The following is a 16,138-nucleotide window of genomic DNA, read 5'->3' as shown; positions in this document are numbered from 1 at the left end:
ATTTGTTTGAATTTTCTTTCCCAAATTATTAGGTACTAAATAAAACTTCCAAATTAAGTTTGTTTGAAGTTTTTAATGCCTTTTTATGGTTGACAACTATTTAGAATTTAATTTCTAATACGTTTTTTAATGTGCCAATATTTAACTACCAGTAATTAGTTAACAATACTAAGACAATGGTAATTTATCATTCCAGAAACTAATATTTCTAATCTCACACATTTCATTTAATCTAGTGTATAACGCCAGTCGCTCTTACAATATTTATCAGTGCTAAAGCCATATGTGAAATGTATAATATATTTTTAAACGCAAAAAGATACACAATGAATGAAATAGAATGTGAAGGTATCTTAATAAATTGGTTTATATATTGTAAAACTTGCGTAAATTTTTATTCGAATGAATTAATGCATCGATTAGTAAAATTGAATCAGTAAAAACGATCTTTATAAATCTCTGGCCAAATAAATACTAAATTTAAATATAAGGTATAAGGACACTATTGGCTGGAGTTGATAAAAATCAATTCTATCTTAAATACTATGACAATTTTTGAATATTATTTGACACTAATCTTTTTTTAGTCATTTATAAAATGCGCAGGGAAACAGTTCTAGATATAATATATAAAAAGTTTTTTTATAGAATTTGAAAATATTCCATTTCATTATGACCATAACGTATATTTGGTAGCAACTGTATCGCCAGCTCTATTTATGAATAATTAATTCCAGACGTGATTTGATTTCGGCAAGTGTTTGTTTACTTGCAGACACATGATCAATCTATCAACGAATAACAAATGTGTATATATATTTTTTAGGGTGGTCCTTAATATGGACATTTTCAAATTTCCTTGCTCCCAGGGTTCAAATGGTTCGAAATTGATAAAAACCAATTCTCTGAAAGTTTTAGCTCTCAATATTAACTTTTAGATAGTGCGAAATTCAATCCAACTTCGTATGGCAATAACATGGAAAAAAAATTAAAAATTAAAAAAAATTTTTAGGTATAACTTAGCGACAAATGAATTAAAAGTGAAAATTCGTGTAATTTTTTATTGAAAATTCGACGCTCTGCAAAATTTTTGAAATTTTTTTCATGCTATTTCCATACAAATCTTTGATTGAATTGCGCTCTACATAAAAGACATTATTAAGAGCTAAAACTTTCAGAGAATAATTTTTTATCAATTTGGAACCATTTGAACCCTTGGGAGCAAGGAAATTCAAAAATGTCCATATTAAGGACCACCCTAATATATATATATATATATATATATATATATTGCATATATTAGGGTGGTCCTTAATGTGGATGTTTCAAATTTCCTTGCTCCCAGGGGCAGAAATGCTTCCAAATTGTTAAAAAATTCTCTATGAATATCAACTTTAAGATAGTTCGCCCTCCAACCAAAGTTTCTTGATTCTTCTTCCTGAATACTTATTTTATAAAATATATCCAATTTTAGTTGTATTTTTTTCATTTATGATCAAAATAAGCAAACACGATGTTATTCACAAAATTTTGATTCTTTTGTCGCTAGGTTATAAACCAAACGAAATTTTACCCATATTATTTCCATAGAAACTTTGGCTGGAGTACGCACTATCTTAAAGTTAATATTAATATTCAGAGAATTTATTTTATCAATTTGGAATCATTCAAGCCCCTGGGAGCAAGGAAATTCGAAAACTTCTATATTAAGGACCACCATATTATATATATATATACATATTTTTTTTTGGAAAAAATTATGAATAACTAAAGATTTGAAAACTAATTTGACTAAAAGTTTTGAAATGTAACATTATGAAGCATGAAACACGCCCATAGCGAGCAAAATACTCGACTGTAATCTATTTTTCCAAAAAAATGTTTTTTTCTAATGTCATAAGTTTAATTTTTTTAAAATAAAATTTTTTGAGTGTTTTTGTCCTGTGTTGCTGAATGATGACACGCATCTTGTGTCGAAACGTATAAATAAAAGTTTTTAATACTTTATACCTTTTTTATTTCGACGAATGGGCTGCTAGTTACTTTGAAATATGTTTCAACGTCGAAAAAACTATCAAGATATATATATATATATATATATATATATATATATATATATATATATTGTGGGTATCAGCTTATTATTTTTATGAGCAATAAAATATTTTGCACTATTATGTATTCGGCGTATACATATGCAGTAGTAATATTCAATAGTTTTAATACCAAATTTTAATTTAAAATCTAGTAACATAAAACAAATACTACGATAATAATACGAACAATGAATAATTTTGTTTTTACTTTGAATAAAACGTTTATTTACAATATAAAAATCAACAGTCGTTTTAATAATAACTAAAAGGAAAATATGTACATATAACAACGAATCTTAATCAACAATGAACAATCAGATCTTGGACATTAATTTTATGATAAAAAATCTAGTGCTTCTTCTCTTTCTTTGTGTGGTGCAAGACGTGCTTGTAGATAGTGACATATACTGGATAAGGATGTGGGACCTTGACTGGATATTTCTTCTCAACGTGGACGGGGTAAGGTTTTTCGACGATATATGGAACATGTTTTTTCTACGGTATAAGGTACTTTCTTTTCAATAACTTTTGTTACTACTTTGTAAGTTGGCACTTCAATAGGTTGCTTAACAGCTACATGAACAGCATACGGTTGTGGGATTCCAACCTTGACGTATTGTGGGATAGCTTTAGGAACTGGATGAGGAATTGGGACTCCGATCTTCTGATATACTGGCACTGGAACATGTTTAGTGTGCTCGTGGGTAGTGGTGTGAACGTGTTGGACATGGTGCTCCTCGCCGCCGTCAGCGCCTCCGCCGCCTCCTAGAGATTCTTCTGATTCGTGTCCGCCTTCTTCGAAACCGTGACCGCCATCACCAAAGCCGTGTCCGCCTTCGAATCCGCCAGAAGAACCACCGCCAAAGTCCTCGTGGCCGTATCCGCCGGAGAGGTGGCCAAAGTCACCATGGGAAAATCCGGGAGCTGCGTAAGTCAGGCACAACACGGAGCTTAGCGTCGCGAGGAGATACAAGGTTTTCTAGATTTTGACCAAGGAAGAAGAAATATAATTTGATGTATATTTAAATCAAACAGTATTCGATCGAAGCGCATAATTTACTAGTTGAATAAAAAGAAAATTTAATTCGATATCAAGAGTGTTTACAAATTTGAGAAGAGAACTTTGTAAATTATTGCAAGTTTGGTTGTGCCAGATAAGTATTAAAATATTTAATTCATAGCATAAGTATCAAAAAACTCATATTAAATTTGTCGCAAATGTTACAAATAAATTAAGTCCATTACAGGTGATTTTAATCCTTTTAACCCTCCGTCGGGCGCAGTCCAAATATGTACAGAATTGGGCGCAGTGTATCTGACAGATACAGATTATAAGTATATTGATAGGAGGCTTATAGTTTTATATATTTTTATTTAATTTGCGTTTTTACAATGCTGAATATGTATATTATGTGTAAACAAAAACAAAATATATATTATATCAATATTATTTTTTATAATATAGCAAAATCTAAAAATCCGTACATGCGCTCAAAATGCTAGACTCACAAACCTTTATACGTTTAAATACAAAGACTATATATACAATTATGGCAGTAAAATTTTATATTTTATATATAATTTTATATATACAATTAGGGTAGTAAAAATTTAGTGTTTTTTGCCATTTTGTACGTCAAATAAAATTTGGCTCAGTACGTTTTTTTTTACCAAAATTGCTACAAGCAAAATATGCGAAGTTCAAAGACAATCTAATATGGACGAATAAATAGTAGACATAAAATAACGAGGCTACTGAAATATGGAGGTCTCGATGACATCAAATTAAGAGGAAACATGCAAAAATGTTTGCCCAGTATCTGTCAGATCAGCTGCGCCCGACGGAGGGTTAATCATCAATTCAAAAAGCACTAAAAATAAATTATGTAAGCACTAGACAATCACAAATTATTTTCTATTTCCAACACGTTTTCTTCCCGAATTTGTAGCAGACGATTTATCCAAAATGTGTACTTACTTGTGCTACCATTTTGTACAAATTAAAAATGCCAAAGACACACAACACTAAAATAGATGTTTCTAGTCAAAAGACCTAATGTTCACTGTTAATTTGTAAACTGTGCATGTAGTCTTATATACCGCAAAGAAAGGCACTCCAATAGCACATGCACCCGAGAATATAGAGCTATCTGTAGTGACAGTAACATGAGGAGAAAGTGATTCAAAATCATATGCTTTTTATTATGCACTTTTTGTGGAAATAACTTTTTTTTTACTAACTAGAGCACTTGACATCTGTTCCTGGATTCGAAGGTGAGCGAATTTTTATATTTGTTCCTTTTTCGCGAATCATTTGCATTCGCGAACAACGCAGACGAGACGAGACATTCTCTCGCATGATTGATTTTCTGTGATGCAAAAAATTAATGCGTTGTTGTGAATTGTCACATATAATATAAATTGCTTTGTTAATTAAGTTTAATTGGTAAAAGACTTTGAATAAAGTTTTTCATTAAGAATTAAAATTCATCATTGTTGTGATAAAATTTATGCCCTGCAGTGGACAAAATATCAAACAATGGTGGATAATAATGGATATTGAATATATAGCAGAAGTTGATTATACAGTCTGCATTTTCACAGAAAAATTTGATGTGTATGAGTATTTTAGTTCACATTTTCTGGCGCACAGATCAACCGATTTGAATGGTTCAAAAATCATTCGATTCCTATTGGTAGGAAGATGTGCTGATTAGTTTTTCGCAAAGGCAGGTCCAACCGTTACGGAGATATGGAGCAAAGAGTGCAGAAAATATAAATCGAGTTTTTGAGAATGATCCAGAAAACATTGAATTTGTAATGATTGGGAAAAGTGGTGATTAGTTTTCAGACAAAGGCAGGTTCAGCCATTTCAAAGATATGGAGCTAAATGAGCAAAAAATGACAGTTTTTGAGAGAACTGAGTATCTGATTTGAACGATTCTGTTTTTCTGCTTGTGTTGACAAAACAATTGCTTTCGGAAAAAAAAATTATTTAAAAAAATCCTTTTTAGTACGAAAAAAAATTGGTTTTAATTTTAATTCTGGCTAAAATTCTAAAGCTTACTTATATTCTTTAAATAAATAATTTCAACTTTGTAATTCACTTCATATAATTTTTATAAATATTAGACAATGTTACAGTATTTATAATAATCTATTTGCAAACATTTAATATTCTTCGATCATTTCCTTACGGTACGGTAAGTTTCAGCAATTTGCTCTCAAGGCACAACTAGTTTATCTTAAAATTTCCTACTGCGCTACTAAAACCAAATATATAATTAATAACCAATTTCTAGAATTCTGTATCTAATATTATTACTGGAATTTGATTCTTGTTATACGTGTTCAATTCTCTATGTTTAGATATCATGTTCTAAAATACCCTGGATTAAAAATATAAAATTGAATTAAATAATTATAGTATGAATCACTTTTAGAACTATGATTCTTTGCAAATGTATACTTTTTAGTAATAATTTTAACTTCCAATTCTGTAAGTTATAGTAATCGTCCAAAAATCTGAAATGAACATTTTTGCAGATCTTCACGATTTAGAAGTTTCTGAACATATTGGTATACCACAGATAAAATGAATGTGCGTGTGTATGTATGTGTGTGTGTGTTTTGCGCGGATAAAATTTTTCGTCCACGTTTTGGGTCGCACGGATCAACCGATTTGAAACATTCGATTCCTACTTATGGCAAAGACATGAAAAGAGTGCAGAAAATTTAAATTAAGTTCTTGAATAATTTAGAAAACATTCGATTCGTAATAATGGAGAGAAGTGGTGATTAGTTTTTGGCAAAGACAGGTCCAGCCGTTTCGAAGATAAGGAGCTAAATGTGCAAAAAATTGTAGTTTTTGAGAAAACGAAGTATCCGATTTGAATTATTCAAAAAAACAATTTGCTTGTGTTGACAGTTTTAAAAACCAATAGTTTTTGGGGAAGGCAAAAAAAAATTATTTCAAAATTTTTAAAAAAAATCTAAATAAATAAAGAATGCACATCTTATATATAGTAAAAAACATCGTTATATATAATGATAGCAAGATTTATATTACACTTTTAAGATTATTACATATTACATTTATTTTAGGTTATAAAAGTATTTGATAAATGTACTAAAAAAAGATTATTATCATTACAAATGATAGAATCATTCCCATAGCGACTATTCTGTATAACTAGATTATGCCCAAGGGCTAGAAAGCCTTCTAACTTTAAAGCAAAAGTGCATTGTTGAGTATAAATATAAGATTAATGTAAAAGATATATAAGGTTTTACCAATTATGTACTAAGAAACAAATCCGATATGAAGTGATGATGCAGAAGATAAAATAATATTAATCGATGGTAGTAAAACAGATTTTAATATAGATTTGATGAAGAAGTAAAATGGATTTAGTGTAAATTGAAAAAACATGAACAAAAAATTGGAGAACCGTGCAAGTATTAGAGTTCCATCCTAATTTGTAATTTGTAAAATATGTTTATTATTAAAGTGTAATCATGAATAAATGTTTTGGGTTATAGGATTTAAGTAATTAATATAAATTTATATTGAAATTACATAATATGAAAAAATGATATCTTTACAAATCTTTAAGTGAATATCAAGAGATTGGTTAATTCTTGCAATTTAAATTAAAAAGTAACTTCAGTGAAACAAATGCATTTTTAATACCAAAATATTTATGATAATTGCTAGCGAATTTTCAATTAAATTTATTAAAATAACTAGTTGATATTGGTATTTTGCCTTGAGACAAGTTACATGAATTTCCCGATTTGTGTAAATAATTGACTTAATCCATGATAGATAAATTAATTTATAAGTAGTTAAAAGTATTCGAAGTGGATTTATTACACATTGTTGCAAATCGAACAATTTTTAAGAGCAAATTTTCAAAAATCAATAATTTTTATAATTGAGCCAGTTTTTTGTAGAATTTTAATTGTTTAGTATGTTCATTAAGACCATATACTCTATCGTTATACTAAGTAAATTGTCTAATTTTAATTTTAACAAATGTCAAAACAACTACTACTAATTTTCTCAAACTTTGATGAAGTTTTAAAATTAAACTACTTGTCGTAAGGCCGTAATTTTTCAGTAAGTTCTGTAAGACCATGATATATATCGCCAAAAAAAGTTTCATAAAAATCGGCTTAAATTTTTTTTCAACAGTTAGCTATAAGAAAACGGCTCGATAGAATTTCACCTAAAACTAATCTGTATCATTCCCAACTAATATCTTTCGAACAGTTTTTGATTTTTTAAAATCGATTCAGTAGTATGAGCTTAAATGTGGACGAAAAGTTTAACACTTTTTTTCCAAATTACAAAGAAACGGCTCGGCCGATCGTCGCACAAAACTGAGAAATCTTTAAATATCTGCAATCGGTGAAAGTTCTAATTTTGACAAATGCCAAAAAGGCCATACTAATTTTTGCAAACTATGACAAATTTTTAAAGCTAAACGAGTTGTCGTATGGCCGTAATATTTTAGTATGATCTAGAAGACTATGGTATCTATAGTCAAAAAATAAAAATCGCCGACAAAAAAAATTTTTAATACCTTATGACAAGAAAACGGCCCGTCCGATCTTCACCAAAAACTAATCAGCACGATTCCCAACCAATATCTTTCGAACGGTTTTTGAATTTACATAATCGATCCAGAATTGCGGGCTAAAACGTAGACGAAAATTTTTTCACTTTTCTGCGATTTACAAAGAAACGGCTTGGCCGATCGTCGCACAAAACTAACAAACAATAGTCCTCATCGAGATACATCGAATGGCTTTTAAATTTTTGAAATCGGTCCATCTTTTTTGTGAAAACGTCGATTACGGCAAAAAATCTGTTCACACACATACTTTTTTCAAATTTGGTCTCATTTGATTCAGAATGGAAACAAGTGGGAAAAAACAAGTGCATGTCAGATTGAATTTTACGGTTTATTAAAATTGCATGAAAAGCTTACAAAAGTGTACAGATAATTAAATAATTGCTTACAAAAAACCATACATAATCGAGACTCTAATGTGCGTTTGTGGAATCAAAAAATGTCTTACATTTCAATCAAGATATAGAAGCGAATATGGAATCGGACAGTAAACCATCAGAAATCCCAAAACTACGAAAGACCGTTATTGGATCCAGCAAATACAGCAAGATACCTCGCGAAGAAGGTCGGACCAATATGTTTACATCGGAAAAGGTCTCGCTGCGTTCAACTTCATCAGTTTCTGACTCAAGACAGGAAGTAATATCATCTAGTAATAGTGCATCTACAAGCCTCACTCAACCACATTCTGATGTCAAGAAACCTCCTAATTCATGGCAAGTAGTCAATTTCAAAAAAAGAAAAACTTCATTTGAACCATTAGGAATAGATGTCAAAATTCAAAACCGATTTTCGGCCCTTTCAACAATAGAAACAGCTAATGATGACAACTCAGTTAAACCGGCTCCAGTCAGTAAGCCCCCTCCAATATTTATTTACGGAGTTGACGATATTAATGATATGTCTAATCAATTAAATGAAATAATTCCGCACGATCAATATTTCCTGAGAAGTTTAGCTAACAATACATTTAAAATTCTATGTAATTCTGTCGACCATTTTCGAACTTTATCCAGACATCTAAAAGAAACTAATGCCGTATATCATACATATCAATTAAAAGAAGAGAAGGCTTATAGGGTTGTTCTTAGAAATGTACACTTTTCAACAAGCACAGATGCAATTAAATTAGAACTATTAAAACAGGGTCATGTCGTACGTAATATCCTAAATATTAGACATAGAATAACAAAAGAACCTCTTAATATGTTTTTTGTTGATCTGGAACCAAATAGAAATAACAAAAATATTTATAACATTTATAAATTATTTAACTGCATAATACGCGTCGAACCACCGAGAAAGTCCAACAACATTATACAATGCACTCGCTGTCAACTCTTTAATCACACCAAAAAATACTGCAATAGACCATTTGCTTGCCTAAAATGCGGTGACAATCATAATACTATAGCTTGTACCAAAGATCCGAATGCTCCGGCATGTTGTTATTTTTGCGACGGTGCTCATCCAGCTAATTATCGCGGTTGCTCATACTTCCAAAAAATTAAAGAACAAAGAAACAAAACTCCAGTAAATCAATCAGTCACAAATCCAGATCCAAATAACCAAAATTTTAAAAATTCTAATAATTCTAATTCTAATAATAAAATAAACAACATTTCTCCGGCCTTAAATCCAACAATTCAAAATTCATCCTATGCAGACATTGCAAAAAACAATTACTCTGCTTCTAATCATTCACCTTCAAATCCGGATTCTGATTCTCTAGCAACACTTATTTTAGAATTTAAAAATATCTTCAATCAGCTTTTGCAACAGAACACCATAATAATAAATATGTTATCCACGTTAGTCAACAACAAAAGCAATGGCAAAAATAATTAAAATTGCTGAATGGAATGCCAACGGTTTAATACCTCACAAAAATGAAGTAGAATGTTTTTTAAAGTTAAACTTAATAGATATCTTATTAATCTCAGAAACTCACTTCACTGAAAAAAACTACTTCAAAATTTATAACTACGCTACTTATAATTCAAATCACCCAAGTGGCAGGGCTCGCGGCGGTTCGGCTATATTAATCAAAAATAATATAAAGCATTTTGTTCTACCAAATATTTCTGATGATTTTCTACAAGCAACTCAAATTTCTGTTGAAACAAATTTATATAATTTTTGTGTTTCTGCTGTTTATTGTCCACCAAGATTCAAAATTTCTTGTGCTCAGTTTTCTTCATTTTTCTCTCAATTAGGTAATAAATTTATCATTGGTGGTGACTTTAATTGTAAACATATTGCCTGGGGTTCTAGACTGACTACAGCCAAAGGAAAGATTCTTCATGCAGCCATAGGGCAAAATAACCTTTCCTTTATTTCAACTTGCAGTCCAACTTATTGGCCTTCTGACCCTACTAAAGTTCCAGACCTTTTAGATTTTTTTATTGTGAAAGGTATTGATCTTTCAAATCTCAATATTGAATCTAGTTACGATCTCTCTTCAGATCATTCTCCAATACTTGTGACGTTTAGCACATTTCCTACTCCAGTTATCAATAATCATATTCTACACAACAATCTTTCTAACTGGATTCAATTCAAATCCATACTTGATTCAAAATTATTTCCAAAATCTAGGCCTACAAGCGTTATTGATATAGAAAATAATATAGATTATTTTTCTGAGATTGTACGTGAAACAACCAAGCAGATCACCCCGAACATTAATCCAAGAAATGATAATCTAATAATTCCGCAAGAGATTAAGAAGCTAATTGCACAGAAACGAAGAGCAAGACGAACCTGGCAACATTCTCATCTACCAACGGATAAGACATCGCTCAATCATCTCAATAACTCGCTGAGGAAAAAAATGAAAGAATGGAAGAATTGTACATTCAGGTCGTATATATTGCAGTTAAATAGGTACGATAATTCCATATGGAAACCAATCAGAAACAAAAGTAAACCCCTACAACAAAACCCTCCTCTGAAAATAACCAACCAAAACGGATTCATTTGGGCAAAAAGCAACGAAGAAAAAGCGGAGGCATTTGCTGATCATCTAAGTAGCATTTTTAGCGCTCGAAATATTTCCCAGAATAATTTAATTAACAATTTCGTAAATCAACCCATACATTCTACACCGTTAGGACATTTTTCACCAAATGATGTCTTATGTGAAATAAAAAGGATAAAAAATAGATCTTCGCCGGGTATGGATAAAATTACTCCAAAGATGTTAAAAGAATTGCCTACAAAAGGTATCTTATATATAACAAATATTTTCAACGCCATACTTCAATACAATTATTGGCCCACAGCGTGGAAGACTGCAGAAATTATCATGATCGCTAAACCAAACAAAAACCATCACACTGCTAGTTCATACCGTCCTATCAGTCTTTTATCGATATTATCAAAAATTTTAGAGAGACTTTTGTTGCAGAGATTGTCAGAAGATCATCCGAATGATAGTTGGATTCCTCACCATCAGTTTGGCTTCAGAAAAAATCACTCTACAATTCAACAATGCAACAGAACGGTGTCTCGTATTCTTGAAGCCATGAATAGAAAGGAACACAGTGTGGCCGTATTCTTAGATGTCAGTCAGGCTTTCGATAAGGTTTGGCACTCAGGACTCCTATATAAAATCAAAACAACTTTTCCAAACTACTTTAATATCTTAAGCTCATATTTGCTTAATAGAAAATTTAGAATCAAAATTAAAGATGTGACTTCGAGCATCAGAAATATAGAATGCGGGGTACCACAGGGCAGTGTGCTAAGCCCTGTACTTTATCTTCTTTTCACAAACGATATGCCCACAGATGATCTTCTAACCATATGCACTTACGCGCGATGACATAGCAATTATTTCATGCAATTCCGATATTAGAACAGCAACTTGTCAGTTACAAAATTATTTATCTAGTCTCGAAAAATGGTTTTAGATTGGAATATCAAAATCAATATCGAAAAATCTCAGCACATAATTGTTTCTCTAAAACATCACAACAGCCCACCTATCATCATGAACAATTCAATAATTCCACTATGCAATTCTGTTAAATATTTAGGCATGCACATTGATTCGAAATTGACATGGAGAACGCACATTGAATATAAAAAGAAACAAATCCAACTGAAAATAAAAGATTTTTACTGGCTTTTTGGGAGGAAATCTGAAATCTCTCTCGATAACAAGGTACTTTTGTATAAAACTATCATAGTGCCCATTTGGACTTATGGAATCGAACTATGGGGTTGCTCTTGCAAATCTAACATAAACATTATTCAAAGGTGCCAGAATAAAATTCTGCGTATCCTTACTAATGCGCCTTGGTATATTTCGAATTTTTGCCTACATAAGGATTTGAAAATCTCAACAGTCAACGAAATGATCAAGATTAGAAGTTCATCTTTCAACAACAAATTAATCCAGCATACAAATCCTACAATTCAAGCGATTCAGAGACCGATAAGAAGATTGAGCAAGAAATGGCCTTCCGATCTACCAAACACCTAGCCCAATGTCTGCACGCGTCCTGACGTAGTACGCGGCATACATCATCACGTCATCGTTCATTTATGTTATTATTTTTGTATTACTGTTTTAATTTAATTTTTATTTTAACTTTTTTCATTTTGTATTCAATGTATTGCATTTTTTGTTTTTTTGTATTTTTTTTTTTTTTGCTCATATCAATTTTGTAAATAAGACATTAAAGTCTTGATTAACAAAAATAAATTTTAAAAAAAAAAAAAAAAAAAAAAAAATTGATTCAGAATGACTTGAAACGTCGAAAAACATAATATTAGCGAATCGAATTTTTTTATGAAAACGGAAGTTAAATAATGATTAAAATGATATAAATATTATGTTTTGAAGTATGAAATGAGTTTAAAAAAATACTATTAAATTATTTATTAATATTAAAGCAAATGATTTTCAGTAAATATATTACTCCATTTTTTCGATCAGCTGCCCTGCTAATATCTCGAGAATTTGATAGAATTAATATTAAGTTTTTTATTTGATTAAATACAACTAAGACATTCACCGAGAATCTGAACGCAGAAATGAATGTTCAATTATAGAGAAGAATAGTTAAAGGCGAGATTCTGAAATTTGCGCAATAAATATAGATAAACCGCTCTATGCATAAAACAAAGTAGAGTTTATCAAAAATAAGAGCAAAATAATGATAGAATAATGTTGGGTTGAATATCACGATATTAACCTTAACGATCTTAAATAGATTAAACTTTTAAGATATATAGGCAAACTAAATATAGACTTCAAGAAATTGCTACATTAAAAGACTTGTATGGATCAGAGACATGGACGTTCAGAAAGAGGGCGAATGATTATTTGGAGAGTATCAGTTTATGGTATTCTAGAAGAAGTAAAAAAAAAATCGAAAAAATATGATCAGCAATGCAGAAGTTTGATAAATTCTAATTATTTATCATTGAAGAATCTTGAAAAATAGTAAAAATAAGGCAAATCAAGGATGTGTTTCTCCCAGCAAAGTACTGAATATTATTAACAAGAATACTATGTTGAAACATTGTATAAATTATATATGGCATTTTTGACTAAAACATTCAATGTAACATTAAAAAGATGACATAAAATGCTATTATAGTAACCGTCGACACATTGATCTGATAATCTGAGCCATATGATAATTATGATGTAGTGAATTAGTTCTTCAATTTAAAAAATAATCTAAAACTTATATGAATAATTTATAAAAATAATTCTAAAAAATCAAATAAAGCATGCAGACAATCATGGTATCCTCGAGAAGAATGCAGAAAATTAAAATTGCATATTTTACATTCAAATTAAATATGTACTTAATTAGAGTAGTAAATAATCATCAATTTTACATTTATATAACAATTTCTATTCAATGTTTTCATAGCAATTCTGTACCGTTGATAAAAACAATAAATATTTTAATTCTTTATGTCGTGGTATATTGTTAAATAGAGCTTGAAAAGTAGAGTACGTGTTTGTTTTTCCGTGGTTGTTTAATCTTGAACTTGCAATTTAAAACTCATTTTCGCCTTTTTTATTGTCAAATGATTGAACAGAAAATTTAATTTGTGTGTAATCATCAATCAGAAAGAAATAAAAATAAAATAGACATTAAGCGTGCTGTAAAATATATTCTCAATGACAACCAATGATTCTTTAGAAATTGCTATAAATTGTGTTGCTTAGTTTACGAGACCTTAATATAATTTTTAGATATACGTTATTTAATTGATTTATGAGATCCATTATTATTATTAAGTTAGATTCAACAGTTCCTTAATAAAACCTTACACCTGAGTGGGGTAAAAAGGGACGAAATACTAGAACAAGGTTATTTGCACAGTTTTTTGTAAGAAATGCACCCAAGAAAATTATATTTAGCATTTGCTGAATAATGTAGCCATTATTTTGTAAAATTCCTTAAAAATTAAAATAAAACATTGGACCTGTTTGCCCCTTGTCCGTGAGGCAAACCGCAAAAAAACATATTTTTACAATGATAAATTTGCTAGGAGTTTTACTGAACATAGTCAGATAGTTGCTTGTTTGATATGTGTTTTTTGTAATTTAATTGGTTTGGTTTTCAGAAAATAATTGCCAAAGTCAAATTTGACCCGCCCTAACCCTATATTATCCATCCATATTTCACGAAATGATTGTTAATTTTAAAAATAAATATATACTTAATTAAAAAATATAAACACAATTATCATAATTGTTTATAAGAAAACTAATGTTCATGTCATAAAATTATAAAGCACTTTGCAATTATCATTTCTTATTGTCGTCTAAAGAAAAAAGTAGATTTACCGTAAACGCGCCAATCAAATATAATTATACCTTTCGCAACGATTTCAGAATATAATGTATTGTAGTTTTTTATAAAAAATAGTTATTAACTTTTAATTATCTAATTGAAGACATTTAATATACAATAAGTTTTTTTAAATAAATTTATAGACATTGAAATTTTTCTCAATTTCTTAAGATTAATAGGAACTTATATGAAGTTAACTAACGATAAGGATAAAAGAACATCCAAAATAAATCGAATTTGATTAAAAATCCTAACAAATTAATATAAGTCTAATATTTGCAGAAACTTTCAAACGTACACGAAAACAAGAAAAAGAATATACAACATCAACTAAATAGAATCTTTATATGTATTAAAATACAATAAATATGAAGTTTCTATGTAGTTTATTATATTATTTTTTGACACTTTCTTTAATTATTGACTGCTCTTACGGTGTATAATTTTAAACTACTTCTGAAAACATTAACATTGAAATGTAGTTCTAACCGCCAAGTTTTTTGCCTTTTCTAACCACAAAATTGTTAAGTCAGATATTATGATTAAGTACAGTTAAATAATTTGAAATAGAACGTACATTTTCTTTTTTTATAATAGGTATTTATTCAGCGGTTTGTGGGACAATATTATATAACATTAAGGTATAGATTCAACTAGAAATTAAAGCATAATATAGATTTATACCTTTATAAAAACCTTTTTAGCGTGAGGCTCAGAAATACTTTATTCCTTTTAAAAATTTCTTTAATACATAAGTATACAAAATTACATTATAATACTAGGATTATTTTATATTTCGAATTAAAGGTGATCATTTACATATTTTTATATAATTTTATTGAAGAATTAAAATACTATCATATGCATATGCATAATATAAATTATCATAAAATAGAATCTATAAATATATTAATTGATTTTTTTTGTAAGTCTGACGCACACTTTTTTCTGAATGTTTATATATTCTAATGACTCAATTATAGATTAGAAATAGATATTTATATTTATTATACTTTTATTATTGTTTTTTTAAATAACTCGCAAGTAAAAAGTTAAATCACCGTAGAATAAAATACTATTCCTCAGCAGTAAGGCTACTATAGATCATCTACTCTAAATATATTAATAAACCACTTTTTTTTTGTAAACAAAGTGTTAAAAAAAAATTTTCGAAGAATATTAGGTTTTTTTGACGGTAGATACCATAGTTGTAGATTATACTAAAATATTACGGCACCTACGACAATCGTTTAATTTTAAAAATTATTTCAGGTTTGTAAAAATTGGTATCGTTTTTTTGGCATTTGTCAAACTAGACCTTTGATCGACATTTTCTCAAAACGTCTGAACCGATTTCATAAATTTAAAAGCCATTTGATGTATCTTAATGAGGACTATCGTTTTCAGTTTTTGTAAGACGATCTGCCGAGCCGTATCTTTGTAATTTGAAAAAAGTGTAAAACATTTCGTCCACATTTAAGTCCATTACCAAATCGATTTTAAAAAATCAAAAACTGTTCGAACGATATTAGTTGAAAATGATACTGCTTAGTTTTAAACGAAAATTTACTGAGCC

At 29.5% G+C, this 16,138-nt stretch overlaps 1 protein-coding gene across 1 annotated transcript; it reads right to left on the bottom strand.

Moving 5' to 3' along the window:
• Window positions 1-2,444: 2,444 nt before the first annotated feature.
• Window positions 2,445-4,086, bottom strand: LOC113369783 (adult-specific cuticular protein ACP-22-like). Its single transcript, XM_026610357.1, is given in 3 exon segments — window positions 2,445-2,582; window positions 2,584-3,075; window positions 4,075-4,086. Coding segments are annotated over 3 exon segments (642 nt in total).
• Between the last annotated feature and the right edge of the window lie 12,052 nt (window positions 4,087-16,138).

This window comes from Ctenocephalides felis, unplaced genomic scaffold (genome assembly GCF_003426905.1).
Source record: "Ctenocephalides felis isolate EL2017-DRISC unplaced genomic scaffold, ASM342690v1 CF-g0.4_SCAFFOLD_00809, whole genome shotgun sequence".
Taxonomy (NCBI): domain Eukaryota; kingdom Metazoa; phylum Arthropoda; class Insecta; order Siphonaptera; family Pulicidae; genus Ctenocephalides; species Ctenocephalides felis.
This window is presented reverse-complemented; position numbering and strand designations above follow the sequence as displayed.